The 16,335-nt window shown below is 53.9% G+C and overlaps 5 protein-coding genes across 5 annotated transcripts; 4 read left to right on the top strand and 1 right to left on the bottom strand.

The window, feature by feature from the left end:
- M421DRAFT_10343 (transportin-2) lies at positions 1-2,923 on the bottom strand (the record flags this gene model as incomplete). Its single annotated transcript, XM_033586902.1, has 3 exons — positions 1-102; positions 153-2,759; positions 2,822-2,923. 3 exons carry the CDS (start codon positions 2,921-2,923, stop codon positions 1-3), a joined length of 2,811 nt encoding a protein of 936 aa, XP_033442958.1.
- Positions 2,924-6,259: 3,336 nt separating this feature from the next.
- M421DRAFT_10342 (SPRY-domain-containing protein) lies at positions 6,260-7,988 on the top strand (the record flags this gene model as incomplete). The annotated part of the gene is made up of 3 exons (XM_033586901.1): positions 6,260-6,683; positions 6,738-7,043; positions 7,096-7,988. The coding sequence occupies 3 exons, from the start codon at positions 6,260-6,262 to the stop codon at positions 7,986-7,988; spliced, it is 1,623 nt and encodes a 540-aa protein (XP_033442957.1).
- A 1,438-nt stretch (positions 7,989-9,426) lies between these two features.
- M421DRAFT_77436 (MFS general substrate transporter) lies at positions 9,427-11,084 on the top strand (the record flags this gene model as incomplete). The annotated part of the gene is made up of 3 exons (XM_033597323.1): positions 9,427-9,602; positions 9,653-10,078; positions 10,130-11,084. 3 exons carry the CDS (start codon positions 9,427-9,429, stop codon positions 11,082-11,084), a joined length of 1,557 nt encoding a protein of 518 aa, XP_033442956.1.
- Positions 11,085-12,725: 1,641 nt separating this feature from the next.
- M421DRAFT_426632 (Cas1p-domain-containing protein) lies at positions 12,726-14,962 on the top strand. The gene is made up of 2 exons (XM_033594461.1): positions 12,726-14,464; positions 14,512-14,962. Exons 1-2 carry the CDS (start codon positions 12,737-12,739, stop codon positions 14,521-14,523), a joined length of 1,740 nt encoding a protein of 579 aa, XP_033442955.1. The 5' UTR covers positions 12,726-12,736; the 3' UTR covers positions 14,524-14,962.
- A 768-nt stretch (positions 14,963-15,730) lies between these two features.
- On the top strand, positions 15,731-16,078 carry M421DRAFT_77415 (uncharacterized protein; the record flags this gene model as incomplete). The annotated part of the gene is made up of 1 exon (XM_033597319.1): positions 15,731-16,078. The coding sequence occupies one exon, from the start codon at positions 15,731-15,733 to the stop codon at positions 16,076-16,078; it is 348 nt and encodes a 115-aa protein (XP_033442954.1).
- Between the last annotated feature and the right edge of the window lie 257 nt (positions 16,079-16,335).

Raw genomic sequence — 16,335 nt, 5'->3', positions numbered from 1 at the left:
CTAAACAACGTACAGCTCACGGAAGGTGACCTGCTGGTCACCCGGGAGGCCGTCCAGGAAGCTGTCGAAATCCGAGATCATGCTCTTGTATTGCTCGATAATCTGTGTCGGGAGTCAGTAGAGTCGGTGGATATATATTTGACCTTGCTCACCGTCTTGAATGGTTGACGACAGTTCTGACCAGATGGTCCAGTGACGAAGTTCCGGTCAGCAGAAGCCATCAAACTGAAGAACTCCAGAAGAGACTGCTCCATTGCGCCTGGATTTGCCAGGACTATCTGCATGAAGCCGGCCAGCGCATGGCCTTTCTCATCGTTCCACGTGACCTTGCTGATGGCGCGTAGAAATGCGGGCGCCATCTGAGCAAGATGCACGGAGAGATATTGAGCACAGCCTAAGCCGAGCCTACCGAGAGCAATAGCGGCGTTCTCATTGAGTGACTCCGGCACCTTGCTGTCGAACAGTATTGTGCCAATTTTCTGAAGCAATCGCTCGGCGTAAGGCTGCATCCCCTCCTTCTGCTGCATAGCAATTTCTCCGACTGACCAGCAAGCATTGTTGATGACCGAGTATCCCGACTCATCGTGGCCGATCTGTGCGGGTGAGGGCTCGAGCTGAACAATAAGAATCTCAAGGATGGCAGGTAGGCAAGGCTGGAGTTGCTCGAAAACGCAGATAGCGCAATCACCGAGCAGAGCGTAGGCCGACTGTCTCACATCGTTACTGGAGTCGCTCATGCAGATAGCAAGGAGCTGGAAGAAGTTTGGAGTTCCTGCCACCAATTGGGCGCTGTCCTGTGGAGGGAGGGCTTGGATCATGGCACTCAAAAGGTCCACGGCAGTGATCAGGAAATCCTTGTCAGGCATCTCGAGACTTGGGTTCTCGGTGGCCATCTGGCTTTCTTGAAGGTTTCGATGGATGATGCCGACACACCTCGCGAAGATGCCACCAGCGTACTGAGAGAACTTGCTGTCAAGCGCAGTTGCCACATATGAGAGACATTCGAGAAGTGGGATGACCTCCCTTGAATGATCCGACACCTTGTTCCAGCGTTGCAGAAGAGCCGGCATCAGCATGGCGACCAGCTCGTCCTGAGCGAGCGCTGGTCCGACGTGCTCAGCAAGAGTCTGAACACAGTCGTACAGAATGTACATGTTCTTGTCCTTGTACATCGCAAAACACTGGATGAACTGGCGGACGATGACAGGGCAGTACTCAGAAAGCTGGGTGTTCGCCTTCTCCTCTAGATGTGCAAAAGCTGATGCTGCAGCTTCTTGCACACCCTTGTTGCTGTCCAGCATTTTCTTCAGGATACCGTCCATGATGGGCTCAAAATATTGCTGCTTTCCAGCCTGATCGAGACGCGCTGCCCATCCAGAGTAGCGACCCAAGGTCCAACATGTGATCTTTCGAACGACAGGCTTGGGATCCTGCAGAAGCGTGATGAGGTAAGGGGTAAGCATGGGGAGATGGGGTTGGACGACGTGCATGCAACCGTCGGCAATAGCACCGAGAGCAAGGACAGCAGACTCTCTGTTGGGCCACTCAGCGTGGTTGAGGTTTGATGTGAGGTATGGAAGTGTCGCCTCGAAGACTGCCTCGTGGAACACTCCTGCAAGTACATCCAATCCTGCAGCTGAGCATTTCCGCAGATTCCATGCATCCTCTGGATCGCCGATTGAATCATCGTCATCGTAGTCCTCGATTTCACCGTCACTGAGATCGTCGTCGTCGACCCCAGCACCGTTAGTGAGAATCGTCTCGCCGTCGGCATTTGTTGTCATGCGCCCCGACTTGCTCGATGCGAAATTTGGTCGGATATCTTGTTCCCGGTCGTCGACATTGTAGTCCTCCTCTTCGCCCTCGAGACGCAGAACATCGTCCTCGCTGTAGATCATGCTCTCGAGGAGTACGGGCACGATCTTCGCCAGATAAGGACCGAGGTGATCGCGCAGTCTTGCATCCTCAGCAACACAAAGCCAGAATTCAGCGGCATCCAGAGCTAACTCCTCGTCATCTTTGCTACGTTGCTGCGCAACCATGTAGTCGACCAGGCCACTCATGTGCGGCAGCATCTTTTCCGGAGCAATGTCGGCTACATGAATAAAGGCTCGACAGACCTGTTTTCTGACATCCTCGCTTGTGTCGCTGGCGATGGAGAACAGCTGTTGCATCAATGCGTCGATGTTGGAGAGCACGACCTGCAGCTTGTCCGGGATGAAGATGTTGATCGCCGCTATCGCATCAGCGCGAACCCTGGGGACGGGGCTTGTGGTAAGCTCGAGAAGCTTTGGGAAGATGAAGCTCAAAGGTCGCTGACCCTGGTATTCCTTGTCTAGCGCTCTCCTGTGGTCTTCACAGATCTTCAACAGAGCACTCATACCGCCTTCCTGTGCCTGAACAGAAGAGTTGCCGTTCGCATTGCTGACAATGTTGACAAGATCTGAGAGGATTTGAGGCCATCCCATAATGCCACCTTGTCGCACTACCTCAGTGATGACGTTTCCGGCATACAGGCGCATCTGCTTGTTCGAATCTTGCAGTCCGATCATGATGATGTTCTTGATGTAACTTGTTGTATTCTCGTCCATGGTCTTCAACGATGTCTTTACATCGTTCTTCAGCATGATGGCGGCTGCCGCGCGCGCTTGGAAATAGAGGGATCCGTCCATATCGACGCCTGACGGAGGCTGGGTGCTGGAGAAGAGGTATGCCAGGTACTTGTCAAAATCAGGCGAGGCCCTAGCAGTCCTGAGCATCTGTATGGCCCCGAAAGTCAGCGCAACTGCTGCGACACACGTTACAAATGCTAGGGACGTACAATTTCGGCATTCTTGCGTGCATTCGCATCGTGACCGCCAAGCGAGTCCTTCAGGCACTGCGCCAGCTGCCGTAATGTCTGTTCTTCAGGTTGCCACGACATTGTGACAAGAATCTGAGATAGGGTGCGGGGAAGGGTCGAGATGTGGTGCGCTGCGCGAGTTCGAGAAGTCTTTCTCAGCGGGAAAAGTACTGCGATTCGAGATCGACGGCGGTAAGGGGCTGCGGTGTTGTGGTGGCGCCTCAAGTTGATTCTGTTGCTGCAGCATGGTTAGCTCTTGCTATGCGTCTGCTGAGAGCAATGCACTGAACTGGCAGAAGGGCAAGTGGACGTACCAGCTCCTGAATCGGTGCGTTCTACAAAGCCACAATCATTTTGCAGGTCTTACAGGAAGTCGAGTGGTCTAGGAATTTTCGGCGTGAGTTGCGGTTGCAAGTTTGCTCGTAGAATGACGCGGGGAACGGCTGCGTGCAGCTTGGGAGGGGCACGACAAGGCACGGCTGGGGCTATTGTGTGCCTGTAAAAGCACAACACTAGAAATAGGGTTGCGTGTGACAAAAGTGCAGGTGAAAACAAGAGTGTGACAGGAGAATTCCGAAGCGACGACGACGACGTGTGGCCTCTTCGGGACGTATGCCGCTGGGAAAGGTGCAGGCAGAGAAATGTCAAGTGCGCTCGACCCACCTCCCTGATTGGATTAGGTGAGTTTTAAACCAAAGCCCCGAACATGTGCATCTATCTACTCAGCGCTTCTTCAACACACCGCCTTCACCCTCGACAGAGACCGGAGTCGATCGCTGCTCTAACCGCATGCACTGCAGTGTTGCGCAGCGTAGGGCTCGCCGAGTGTTGCTGACAGGTTTGACGTGTAGCAAATCGCACGTTGCACGGCGCAAGCACTGTCACCCAAGCTCTGATCGAATAATTGGCATCATGCAGGCTCTCTCATTGTCTAACTCGTCTTCATCTTGTATATTATCGAGCTTCGCAGCTGATCGAGCGCTTTCTCGTCCAAGACCTAGTCAAGAACCCCTGGACCTAGCTTCGCAGCTCCTTCCTCTTCGATGATATGGGACACGGTGTAAGAGCAGAGATCCTATTTGAACAAGAGCGTCGTGCAGAAAGAGGAATGCGCCGCAGCACACGTCGTGGAGTCGGCGCTTTCTCACTTCGGGATCAAGAAGCTCTGTCACATCGAAACCCAACACGTGGTGACACAACAACGGCGAACTCTACCAGCAACATCCTGATCGAGACACGTCATGTGCAGACGCGACTACAACTGCTAACAATACATACTGCTCCAATAAACCAGCAGTTTTGCCCAGCCGTGGTGAAGGTGCTGCACAGCAGTCTATGGTCATCTGACAAAAGTAACAGCAACGGGCGAGATAAAGCGCCATAGCTCTGTGCTCACCAACCCTCGCGGTCAATCGGAACGCTCTGCGATCGAGCCAAGTAGACATACCAATAACTTCTCACGGGTACTTTTGGCTAAGTGCAACAGACGTCACTCACGTTTGCAATTGATGACGATACAACAAGCGTAATGCTCCAAATTCTACTACAAGGCCTGGTATTTCAGATTTTAGCTTACAGAGAACACTGATTTTAGGCCTCCAGTTGGTGATGAGTGATTAGGGGTCCAGCTTTGGCCCATGGCGCTACTCCTATGGCTATGGAAGCACCTCGTTGAAACGAGAAAGCTGCCAATAAGCTCTCCAAGCTCCTTTCAACGAGCTGCGACCTACAACAGGCCACGCTGAGTACAATTTGGTCGATACAGCTGCACGCTATCCAACGCTCGTCGTTACGAGGTTGCAATGGAAGCAACAAGACTTCTAACGCGGTCATCGCTCTCCGCGCATCGATATGTGCTACCCTCTGTTCATACCAATGGCAAACTCGACCAGATCCACTGACTCCTTGGTGATAATTGTTTGCGCGACTGGTGCACTGTAGCACACAACGACTGCACGGCTCAGTCGCATCGACGGCTCCCAAAATCGATTCCAACCACCTGCACCCTATCTTGCCTCCATATGATTTATCTGGCTTCAAATTCCGACCTGCGCACAGCATGAGTATGGTCGAGTGATGTTGCGCGTACTGAACGTGACTGCACTGGATGTGTCCACCCCGATGGCCATCAGAAAGACGCATTGCCTGCAGCGATCTTGCATCGATCTTGCATAATCACCTGCACGTCACCCACCCAGCATGTCGTGATCAGGTGCTGAGTAATGTTTGTTTATCTGTTCTCCATCGGCACCTGCATCGAACCCATAATGTCTATGCTATTCAAACCACGACACTACGAACCCCGTCAAAGGCTGACATGTCTCAGCCACTGTACGTGCAGCACGGGGCTACGTACGATTTTGCATGCAGCTATGAGCGCGGAGATTGTGCTTCCATCTGCACTGCCTAAGTTACTTGGCACTCGCGAGGTTTGATATCTGAGGTCTGTTGTTCTCAGCTGCAAGGCAGTACTTCAGTAGGAACCTCATGATTCGCAACGCACGCGCAGCAGACGTCTTCAAAACTCGATCCGCAAAATCACGCACGGGCACGTCTGCAATACCGGCTGCTAGCCCTGTAACGGCCCTCTGACAATGTGGCTATACATAGATAGCGCCCTATGGCGGCTCTGCGAAGTGGTGTTTCAGGTTGTGTTGTAACAAGCGGACGACTGGATACCTCGAGCACAAGCAAAGCACGTCTGCAGAAGGAAGACTGGATGTTGCACAAGAGCAATATCGTGCTGCAAGGTGTATTGCGGGTTCTGAAGTAAGGAATCTCAAATTACAACGCGCTGTGTGAGTTGTCTCCTGAAGCGCATTAGAACGGTGCAGTAGTTCGTGGTTGGTGAGGCCGTGAGGCCGGCTCCATGGTCTCGAACTGACCCTGACCCCCTCCGGCACGTTGGATGCACTTGTCAACGGATCGTGTGCACTCTTTCTCTCTTTCTCTCGTGTCACTGCATTTGGTTGATCGTCGGACGCTCAGATTTACCGGCAGCGTTGCGGATCTTGCAGGCCTGACACTACGAACGCTGCGATCGCCTTGTGGCAAGCCAAGCAACCCGCACCTGCCGTCTCACGGCCGCAGGCAGGCGTAGGTAGTCTCACTCTTCACGACACACTTGGGCACAACACCCACCGCATCGCCCGTCTCCTGTTCTCTCCCGCCGCCGCGCTCCTTTCTCCAGCGAGTTCAGCCCGACTTCGCCCTCCGCATCGCTATCTCGTCGCCGGCGACTCCCGCGGACCTACTTGCGTCACCAGCCACTTTCGATCCCCGCCGCTGGATCGACGCATTGAGCGAACAGCTCCTTCGCCGACCACGAGCGCTGCTGCGCCTGCTGGTAGTGCCTTCACCACCTCGCAATACCCCCGCTGTTGAACAGCACCGGCTGCAGAGACCCCGCACGCCATCATGCTGCCGCAAGAACCGTTGCAGGCCGTCCTGCCGCCAACGACACTCGCGCGATCGTATCTTCCCGTCCACTCTGCCTTCTCTGCGACAGCTACTGGGCTCGCCGAGGCGGCGCATGCCCTTCACATATCGACTGGCGACGCCCCACGGATAGCGCGCTACAACAACGACAATAACAATGGTTTGGGTTCTACTGCAAAGGGCATCATGATCGGCGTGTTCTCGGTACTCGGCACTGCAGGCTTCTGCTTCCTCGTCTTCGCCATCATTTGCTACTTCCGCTACACGCAGCAAGGCCGCGTGTTCCTGGACCGAATCACACGCCCTGGAGAGTATGATGATGAGCAGCAATTCGCTAAAGAGGAGGCCGAGGCCCTGGAAGAGATGGACGACCTGCAGAGAGCCGAGTACCTACGAGCGAAAGGTAAGATAGAGACGAGTCCCCTCACGTCGGGCAGCATTCGCTAACATGCACCAGCCTTTGTACAAGTCAACCCTCCCGAGTCCGTCCACACCGATATCTCTCTATCGCAGTTCCTCGCCATTCAAGAGAAGGGCGTGTCAGCATGGGAGTTCGAGCCAGAACTAGAGATCGCAAATTGCTTCGTCGAAGGCCGAACCGAGATCGAGTTCTTCGACTCCGAGTGCAGCGTTCAGAGCAACCTACCGATACCCAAGCAGAACGAGGTTTACTACTGGGAAGCCAAGATTTACGAGAAGCCGGAGAACACAAGCATTGCAATTGGTGTCACGACCAAGCCATATCCCCTGTTCAGACTGCCAGGTACGTATGCTCGTATACAGCATGTCGAATTACCACACTGACATATACGCAGGCTATCACAAGTCTTCCATCTCGTACGGATCGAACGGCAACCGACGCTTCAACCAGCCCTTTACACCTTCCGCTTACGGACCCGCATATGTCCAGGGCGATGTTATCGGAGTTGGATACAGACCCCGCACTGGAACCATCTTCTTTACCCGCAATGGCAAGAAATTGGATGATGTTGCGCACGGTCTCAAGGCGCAGAACTTCTTCCCCACGGTCGGCGCTCAAGGACCATGCCAGGTCCATGTCAACCTTGGGCAGATGGGCTTTGTCTTTATCGAGGCCAACGTAAAGAAATGGGGTCTGGCCCCTCAGACTGGCAGCTTGGCTCCTCCTCCACCGTACGGCAGCGAACAAGGATCGATTCTTTTGGATTCTGGGCGCGAAGGCATCAGGGAAGGCATGGCTGGCAACTACATCTCTGCGGGCTATGCACACGCAAGATCTAGCAGCCAGCAAGTGCGTCTTGGACGTAATCAACCCACAAGCCCTGGCCCTCAATGCAGCCCCACTGACATCTCCCTGGCAGCTTTTAGCCTCGTGGACTCTAACGAAGACATTGGCGAGGGGACCAGTGCAGAGGCCAGCAATGCACACGATGTAGCCCGTGAGACCGCACGTGGACCCGGATTCCTGCAGCCTGGAGAGCTCCCACCTGAATATACGAGCCCTGTTGGATCACCGAACCTTGAAGCTGGCCGACACATGCGGGACTACTGGGAAGAAAGAGGAGATCAGCACGAGCAAGCTCTTCTTCTGCGAGATGACCAACAAGTCGAACGGCCTCTGCCAAGCTACGATACCGCGGTGAACGACACACCGCAACTCCGACAGCCTACGATACGTGTACGAAGCGCCACCGAGACTTCTCGCACACCTCGAGGAGGTCGCCGATGAGATCATCATCACTGTAATTTCCGTCCACACTGTTTCTCGTTTTCACGGATCTAACTATACCCCATCTCTTAGCATATCTCCTCTCTTTTAGGTATGAGAGACATCGCAATGTACATATGGGGTTCGCACCTTTTTGAAGCTACGACTTTGGCTCGGGCTGTTGGCGTTTGAAGCGAGCGAGCATTGCTACGTAGTTGCACGATTGACATTGGGACTCGATCGGTTGGATCACAGGGGTACCTTTACGGCAGACTTTCTTATGGTGTTTGGGCAAGCCGGTGTCTGGATGAGCAAAGAGCGATAACCTGTTTGAAGTTTGATACTATGTCAATACACGCACATTACTATGTTCACAAATTGAATACCTTTCGCGTACATTAGCCAAAACGTGAGTAATAGTGGGTATGTCTCGACGCATTAATTGCAAAGTCCGACACATTGATCAATCGGCTCCGCACTCAAAGATCGTCGCGGTGTTGTTCTTGTCTCGTACGACATTCGCTTCGTAAAGCGAATGTGCATCCAGCTCAAGGTCTGCTGATACAGCAACAGATCGAGCGAGGCAAGAGACCATGCTACGTAGATATTCATTTCATCTCAGAAGCCACCCTAATATTTTGGCGGCTGTGCCTGCAGAGGTTTGACATCGCGCATTATCAACGCTTGGGTGGCAGCGACAAGCCACGGCTGTTCAACGAAGTTTTCTCCAGTCTGCAGGTCACATGACTCAATGCTAACCACGTTCGTCGTTAGCGCACTCGATCGACCGCCCCAACCTCTCGTCATCGGGCATTCGAACTTCAGGCGTCCAATCAGAATTTAAAGCCGCGGAAATGTGTATGGATGACAGCTGAAGCCCTCCAGTAGCCGGGGCTGCCCAGGAATTCGGAAGGCCTTGTGCTGTGAAAAAGTCCACTGCAGCAAGCCCTTGCGCTAGCGAAGCATGGCATCCCGCGATCTGAAGCGGGAGACCCATCCAAGAAACTTTGAACATCTTTCGTCGCTTATCCTTCATCACTCTATCCGCATTCAGTTTCTCGAAAGATCGCCCAAGCCATCCAGCACGTGAATCGTACGGCACACCAGCCACAATGCAGTCTCATCACCGACACCAGCCTGATCAAGGTATTTCACAAGCGAGTGCATGAGACCGGTGTTCGCTGTCTGTCTTGTCTTCAGTCATCCTTGTCCTCCTCGTCTCCCTCGGTCGATGGAGATGATGTTGATGATGGTGGTGAGAGGCAGGACAGTCAGCGTTCTGAGAGATACGGTCGGAACTTGATCAGGTTAACGCCTGCGAAAGGACTTCATGCGAGCTCTCCCACTCGGAGGCTGCTACTGACTGGCACAGGACCTTTTGCGAGACTTGAAAGAAACATAACGTCGTCATTGAGAAAGAACAGCACTCCGCTCGATTGAAAGGAGCAACCCGGCCACTATGAACGATACCGAGAAAGGCGTGCAGCCCGGTTCGCCACCACACGAGCATGGCTTTGTCGAGTCCCCTACCAGCTCCGTCCCGCTCGACAAGGACGTCGCTATTGGTCTCGTGGGTGAACATGCGCGCGAGATCGACCCGGCGGATGAGGCCAAGGTGCTCAGGAAGATCGACTGGTGAGCTCGATCGAAACATCTTGTTTTGCCGTTTACTGATCTGTTTCTAGGTTCATGATTCCCGCCATGATTGTGGGCTACGGACTGGTGTACTACGACAAAGCTATCCTTGGATCTGCGGTCTTGTTTGGTATGACCAAGGACCTGTCTCTGACCGTGGTCAACACCAGCACTACGCCGCCTACGACTAGCACTCAGCATCTTAGTTGGGCTACGTCGATGTTCTACTTTGGCATGCTGGCTGGGCTTTACCCAATGACCTTTGCGCTGCAGAGGTTCAACATTGGAAGGATCCTCGGTGGTGTGGTTGTTGTGTGGGCCTGCATCTGTATGTTGACGGCCGCAGTAACGACTCATGAAGGGTTGTACGTGCAGAGATTCTTCTTGGGCTTCGTAGAGAGTATCGTCCCTACAGGTTTCATGTGCATCGTCAGCGGGTATTACACGCAAGAGGAGCAAGCATTGAGACAGTCCTGGTAAGCGCTGCCATAACTCATATTAGGCTGCCTAGCTAACAACACCAATAGGTGGTTCGCGTCAACTGGTCTCTTCACCATCATCGGCGGCGCCCTCAACTATGGCTTTGCGCAAATCACCGGCGGCGCCCTGCACAGATGGCAGTACATATACCTGCTGGCCGGCTGCCTCACATTCCTCTTCGGCATCTGGTGTTTCTTCATCCCCAACTCGCCCGCCTCCGCCTGGTTCCTCACCCCCGCGGAACGCATCGTAGCCGTAGAACGCCTGCGACGCGGCCAAACGGGCGTTCGCTGCCAGAAGATCAAACTCTTGCAGCTTCGCGAAGCGTTTCTGGATCTCAAGCTCTGGCTCGTCTTCATTCTCATGGCATCCGCGTACACCGTCAACGGCGCGGTATCCGGTTTCGGCCCGCTGATTGTGAGCACATTCGGCTGGTCGACGCTGCAGAGTATTCTCTGGCAGTTCCCGCTCGGCGCTCTGTGTCTCATCACCATCCTGCTCTGCGGCTACCTCTCGAGCAAAATCCCTAATATCCGCCTCATTCTCTTGATAGTCCATTGCCTCCCCGTCATCGCCGGCTGTGCAATGATATGGAAAAGCTCCTGGACGTACCACGCTGCTACACCCGTAGCTGGATACTCCATCATCGGCACGTTCGGCGCCGTGGTGTCGCAGACCATCGTCGTGGGGATGAGCAATGTGGCGGGCGCGACGAAGAAGAGCGCCATGGCCGCGGCGATTTTCGTAGCATACTGTGTGGGTAATATTGTCGGCCCGCAGCTTATCAAGAGTCAAACTAAAACACAGCACTATCCGGAGCTCTGGTCGGGGCTGATTATCTGTTACTGCATCACCATTGTGGCTGCTGTGGCGCTGTACGTGGTCCTGATGAGGGAGAACAAGAAGAGGGAGGCGCTGCCCGTGGATGAGGATGAGAGGGACAAGATGGCATTTATGGATCTGACGGACAAGCAGAACAAGTACTTCAGGTACGTGTTGTAGGATGGAAGAAGATAGTTGGAGGCTGTAAGTTGGAGTGGTAGTTTTGGGTGCGGAAGGGTGTAGGAAGAGCTGTCTAGTGGTGTCAATGCTGTTCGAGGCTGTCACGGGTTCTGAGTATATAGTGTCTAGAGTTGAGGTATATCGTGCAGATCAGCAGTTTACTACAATCGTTACGATCCGTCTTGTGGTTCCAAGTCTCTGGGTACGAACGAACGAGCCAATATGCAAGGGCGTTTCGAGTGAGCCGCGTCGGCCCGGCGGCAGCGCGGCCAAGGCTTCGTATCCAGCATGATGCTCGATGCAATCTCAGGTACCGCGGACCTCCGACTATCAGCAGTCTTCTATAGATCTGCAATCCACCTATATTTGGGATATCTATGATGCCCAGTTCTCAAAAATGACTCGCTTATCAGTCCGTCTTCTCTGTGACGCGGTGCACAGATTGCAGCAGTCCCACAAACGCGTCACCTTGGCTGCGGGAAAACGGCAGCTCCTTCAACATGGAAGTGACGCCCACGCACACAAGGCAAGCGGTGGAGACACAGTCGGTCTGAGCACTCCGCTGTACCCCTGTAGCCTGCCCTGCCTCTTTCGCCAACATGGCTTCTTCGCTGTTTGCTGGAGAAGTGCACGCGACACCTCTCAACACTACCACGCTCACTGCGACAGTTTTAGTAAGACAGAGAGTAGTTCGGTGCTACTCGGGTCACATGAGCGATAAGCATGCTCAGACTTAGGCTGGCAAGGCCTGCGAGCTTGCCGAGTGCGTTCAGTAGGATTGCGCTGCTGCTGTTGCTGGCGGTCGTTTGCGCAAATGTGTATCGGCGTTTAGTTTCTGGTAGAGTAACCTTGATTTACTGATAATCCTCTAACACTCACACATCATAGACAAAACCGATCTCTACCATTGCAACAAATTGCTTCATGAGGGCCAGTGGCTCGACTCGCCCGACCGCAGTCCCGAACGTCAACCCTTCCACAACTGGCAGGTACCAGGCTGCCTCCTCCACGACTACACTTCATCCGATATCGCCGACTGTAACGAAGATGGCCAGATCATGTTCGTCGGCGACACGAATGTGCGGCAGGTGTTCTGGGCCGCGGCGAGCAAGCTGGATAGCTCCTGGGTGTCTGATAGACAGCAAGAGCTTGACAAACACGAGGATTTGCACCTCGAGGTCGGTCACGCGCGAGTCAGCTTTCTGTGGGACCCATTCCTTAATGGCACAGGGTTCAGAGAGGAGCTGAAAGCGTACATGGACAGGAACAAGCCGGACAACAGCGCAGAGGAGAAGGCGCTTCACCCGAGCAGCGGCAAGAGGAGGTCGGTGCTGCTGTTCGTTGGCGGTGGGCTTTTTCATGCTCGACACCTGGGTGACGAGTACCTGACAGCCTTCAATCATGTGGTGGATCGTGTTGCAGCTGTCATGTCCACCACACATGACCGCCTCACCTTACCTGGGAACATACGCGCACATGGCAAGGATGGAGTCGACGACCAGATCTTCTTCGCACCGGTCCCAGACCCGATGGTCGACAGACTGAGTCCGTCTCGAGAAGTGACGATTACGCAGAACAAGGTCTGGGCAATGAACGATCATCTGCAAGTCTGGTCGAATCGCGGGCTCAACGTGCCTTGGACGTACCGGGAGATGACTGCGGATTGGCCTGAAACGGTCGGTGAGAGTGGACTGCACGTCACCAATCGCATTGCAAAACAGATGGCAAATATTGTACTCAACTACCGGTGCAACGCGAAGAGCGCGCAAAAGCATGGCTATCCATTTAGCCGTACCTGCTGCAGTGCCTACAGACCCGTCAACTGGGTTCAGATTATCGCCACGATTCTTTCCGCCCCACTTGCTGCGCTGACAGTCACCAGCCTTCTGCGCAGCCCAGATCAAAGGTCACGCATCGCTCACCTTGCTGATGCGCTCGCCGTGTTCATGCTTGCTGCGGTGTATTGCTTCATCGCCGACAGAACACACGTCTTTGATAAGATCCCGAAGGAGTTCGCTAATATCGACTTCCGGGTAATGCTGGGCGTTACAGTTCTGACATGTTTGTTCAATGTCCAAAGCGTTCCTTCTCCAGCTACCGCCAAAAGCCGAAAACGATCATCAGAGAACGCTGTACGATCGGTTTCTTTCCTGCCTCGAGAGATCTCCGAGGAGTTCAAGGGTTGGATGCAGATATACGTCCTGGTGTATGCATACACGGGCGCGTCTGACGTTATGGACTTCTTCAAGGTATTCCGGATCTTCATCGCGCTGTACCTCCTCCTCTCCGGCTATGGCCACGCTACCTACTTCCTACGGACGAATGACTTCTCTGTACAACGTGTCTTGGGCGTGGTATTGCGGCTCAACACGCTGCCTGTTCTACTCGCACTGGCGATGGATAGGCCGTACACCTCGTACTACTTCGCTCCTTTAACGACCTTCTGGTTCCTCGTGGTATTTCTTACGCTCAGAATCGGTCGACAGTGGAACAACACCTTCGGACTGCTGCTGGTCAAGGTCGTGCTCGCGGGGTTGGTAACTACGATGTTTGTTCATGCCCAGGGGATCCTGGAGCTGTGGGCTTCCTTCTTCGGCATTGTCTTTCGAGCGAATATTGACGTCGGCAATGTGCGCTCCCATCTCGGTATGGATCAGTACGTCGTCTTCGTCGGGATCTTGGTCGCATTAGTCAACGTCAGGGTCCGTTCGATACTTCGGACGCCGCACAAGCACCTCGACGACTTTGGCTCTTTGATCAAACAGTACTTCGTCGTTTACCAAGTTCTTCTACTTGCGTTCGCGATCATCACCATACCGACTTTCCTGGTCCTGATGCAGCTCGCCAAAGTCAAGGGTGTTTACGAGTGGTGGGTGCCATATACCGCCTGGCTTCCCGCGCTATCCTTTGTGGTCCTTCGCAATGCCACAGCCTATCTTCGTGCACGGTACTGCACATCGTTCGCCTGGCTCGGCCGCGTATCCCTGGAAGTGTACATCCTCTCGCAGCACATCTGGCTGGCCGGTGACGGCAAGGGCGTCCTTCGTATCGGGTTCCGCTACAGCAGCGGTATGTTCCTGAACGACAAATGGCGCGATGTTGTCTTTCTGACCCCAATTCTCGTGTGGATGGCGTGGAAGGTGCACGGAGCTACGAATATGACTACGGCGTGGTTGATCCACGGTCAGGAAACTGCTGCGAATCGACAGCAGCAAGAGAGAGCCGCGAATGGGGATGTCATGGAGCTGCCAGGATGGCACCGTTCGGATAGCGAGAGTATTGATGACGTAGAGGGCCGTCGCAAGGCGCAGAAAGGAGAGCGCAAGAAGATGTTCTACAGAGTTGGCGGTGTTTTCATGGCCCTTTGGCTTGTGAATCTTGTAAGTTGAGCATGTGTTTAACCTCCTAACTTTGCTGACAAATACAGCTGTACCCCTAGAGCAAGATACTAGATACATATGCTTGTATCTGTTCGAGCAGCTCCACGATCCAAGTCGATCTACAGCGCTGCAATCCAGCATCTTGGACATGCCAATATAATGCAAAGACCTATTCGTCGACACCAGAATGATCAACGGCTTCTTATTCCGGCAATACTTCTGCCACACTGTCATACATCTTGTCCCAAGCTTGCCGATCCTTACGAGTGATGTATGGGGAAATTCATGGAGAGACACCCAGGTTTAGGCCGTTACAGATGGCCAGAACATGAGTAACGCTCGAAGGGCCTAGTGGCTGATCCCAATTCGGTTCGGCGAGGCAGACAGCACACGCGGAGTTTGTCGATGCTGACGAGCGCATGGACGCGTCAGCATCGACGACTTGCTCGCTTCAACGATCTCCATCACTAGATTCAACATTCACAATCTAGAGGTAACAGCGCAATCATCGCGGCGAATACATGATTGGAGACTCCCACTTTTCAACATTGAATCGGAGAATAGTGATATGAAACGTTCAGGTAATGCCCAGAGTCCTAGAAGCCCGCGTCAAAAATCCGCTCGATCCCTTCGTTCCCGCCGCACTCGCGGTCGTATTCGTCAGCACAGCCACGCCGGCCCATCCGCAGCAACACCACGGCAAACCACCCACCAAGACCGAAACATCTTACGCGTACCTGGCACTAAGGAATGCTCTTCCGAGTCAAAAGGTGGGTCGCGCAGACCTCGGAGTCTTGGTGTGCCTGGGACACGTGGGAATCTGTATTTTGAGACCAATGACAATGCTTGGGTGAAGGGCACGTCATGACACGGAACGTCAGGTCCAACGTCGGCATGTGAAGTGCGCAGGGCGGGTCGAAGGCAGCAATCATGTTCAAAAGCAGCATCGTATACATCGCCGTGCTGTTACCGGGCTTGCCAATGTTATTGTTCCCTGTGCGACCTATTCCCGTCGTCCCGGATATCGATTTGAGGTTGTTTGCTGCGCTACGCCAGCGAGTGTAAGCCCGACGGCCACAGCTGACCAGCACACCATTGGAGACGGCTTCCGGACGTCCCGCATCTTATACGCCAGCCGGCATCCAGGACTGAGAGGGGTTCTGCGACTTTGTTCTTCGATTGCGAGTGCTTGCTATCAATTTCCATCGAACTTCTTCGCCAATCGACCAATTCCTCACACAGTGACGCAGCCACACCACTGCAATCATGTACCTCGACAAAAGAGACAACATGGGCTTCCAAGTCGCCCCGTCCCTCATCATCTTCCTCGTCATCCTCGGCGCCGGCGCGCTCGTCTGCTGCGGCTTTGCGGTGATGCGCTTCTGGGGCGGCGACGAGGCGCAGGATACCAGTTACATGAGCCGCTCGGTCGAACAGGATCGGTACATGCGCGAGGTCAGAGAGAGGACGTGGGGTAAGCTGCCGCACTACTTCGTCCAGAAGCAACAGATGTACAGTTCTTCGAGTCGGAGTAACCTGCGGCCTGCGACTGCAAGCGTAGAGTATGTTGGATGCAGCGCCGGTTTGGTGATGATGAGGCTGATGTTCTTGTAGTGCCAGCAATACCACGTATGGATGAGAGCTGTGTCGAAGGGCGATACGAGAATGATATACCGACTTCTGCGCACTGGCTTGCTGCGAGAATTGCCTACGCTGTGTGCTGCTACGACATTACGAACCTCGGAGCCCCGGACGGTGTGAATTTAAACAACCGACAGTCTTTACGAAGATTCCTAGACGATGCGAATTTGAAGAACCGACAGTCATTACGACGAGTCCTGGAGAGGCAATCGGGTTGTGCGAGGCGGAAG

This window comes from Didymella exigua (genome assembly GCF_010094145.1).
Source record: "Didymella exigua CBS 183.55 unplaced genomic scaffold M421scaffold_62, whole genome shotgun sequence".
Taxonomy (NCBI): domain Eukaryota; kingdom Fungi; phylum Ascomycota; class Dothideomycetes; order Pleosporales; family Didymellaceae; genus Didymella; species Didymella exigua.
The sequence above is the reverse complement of the archived record's forward strand: the minus strand, read 5'-3'. Positions and strand labels throughout refer to the sequence as shown.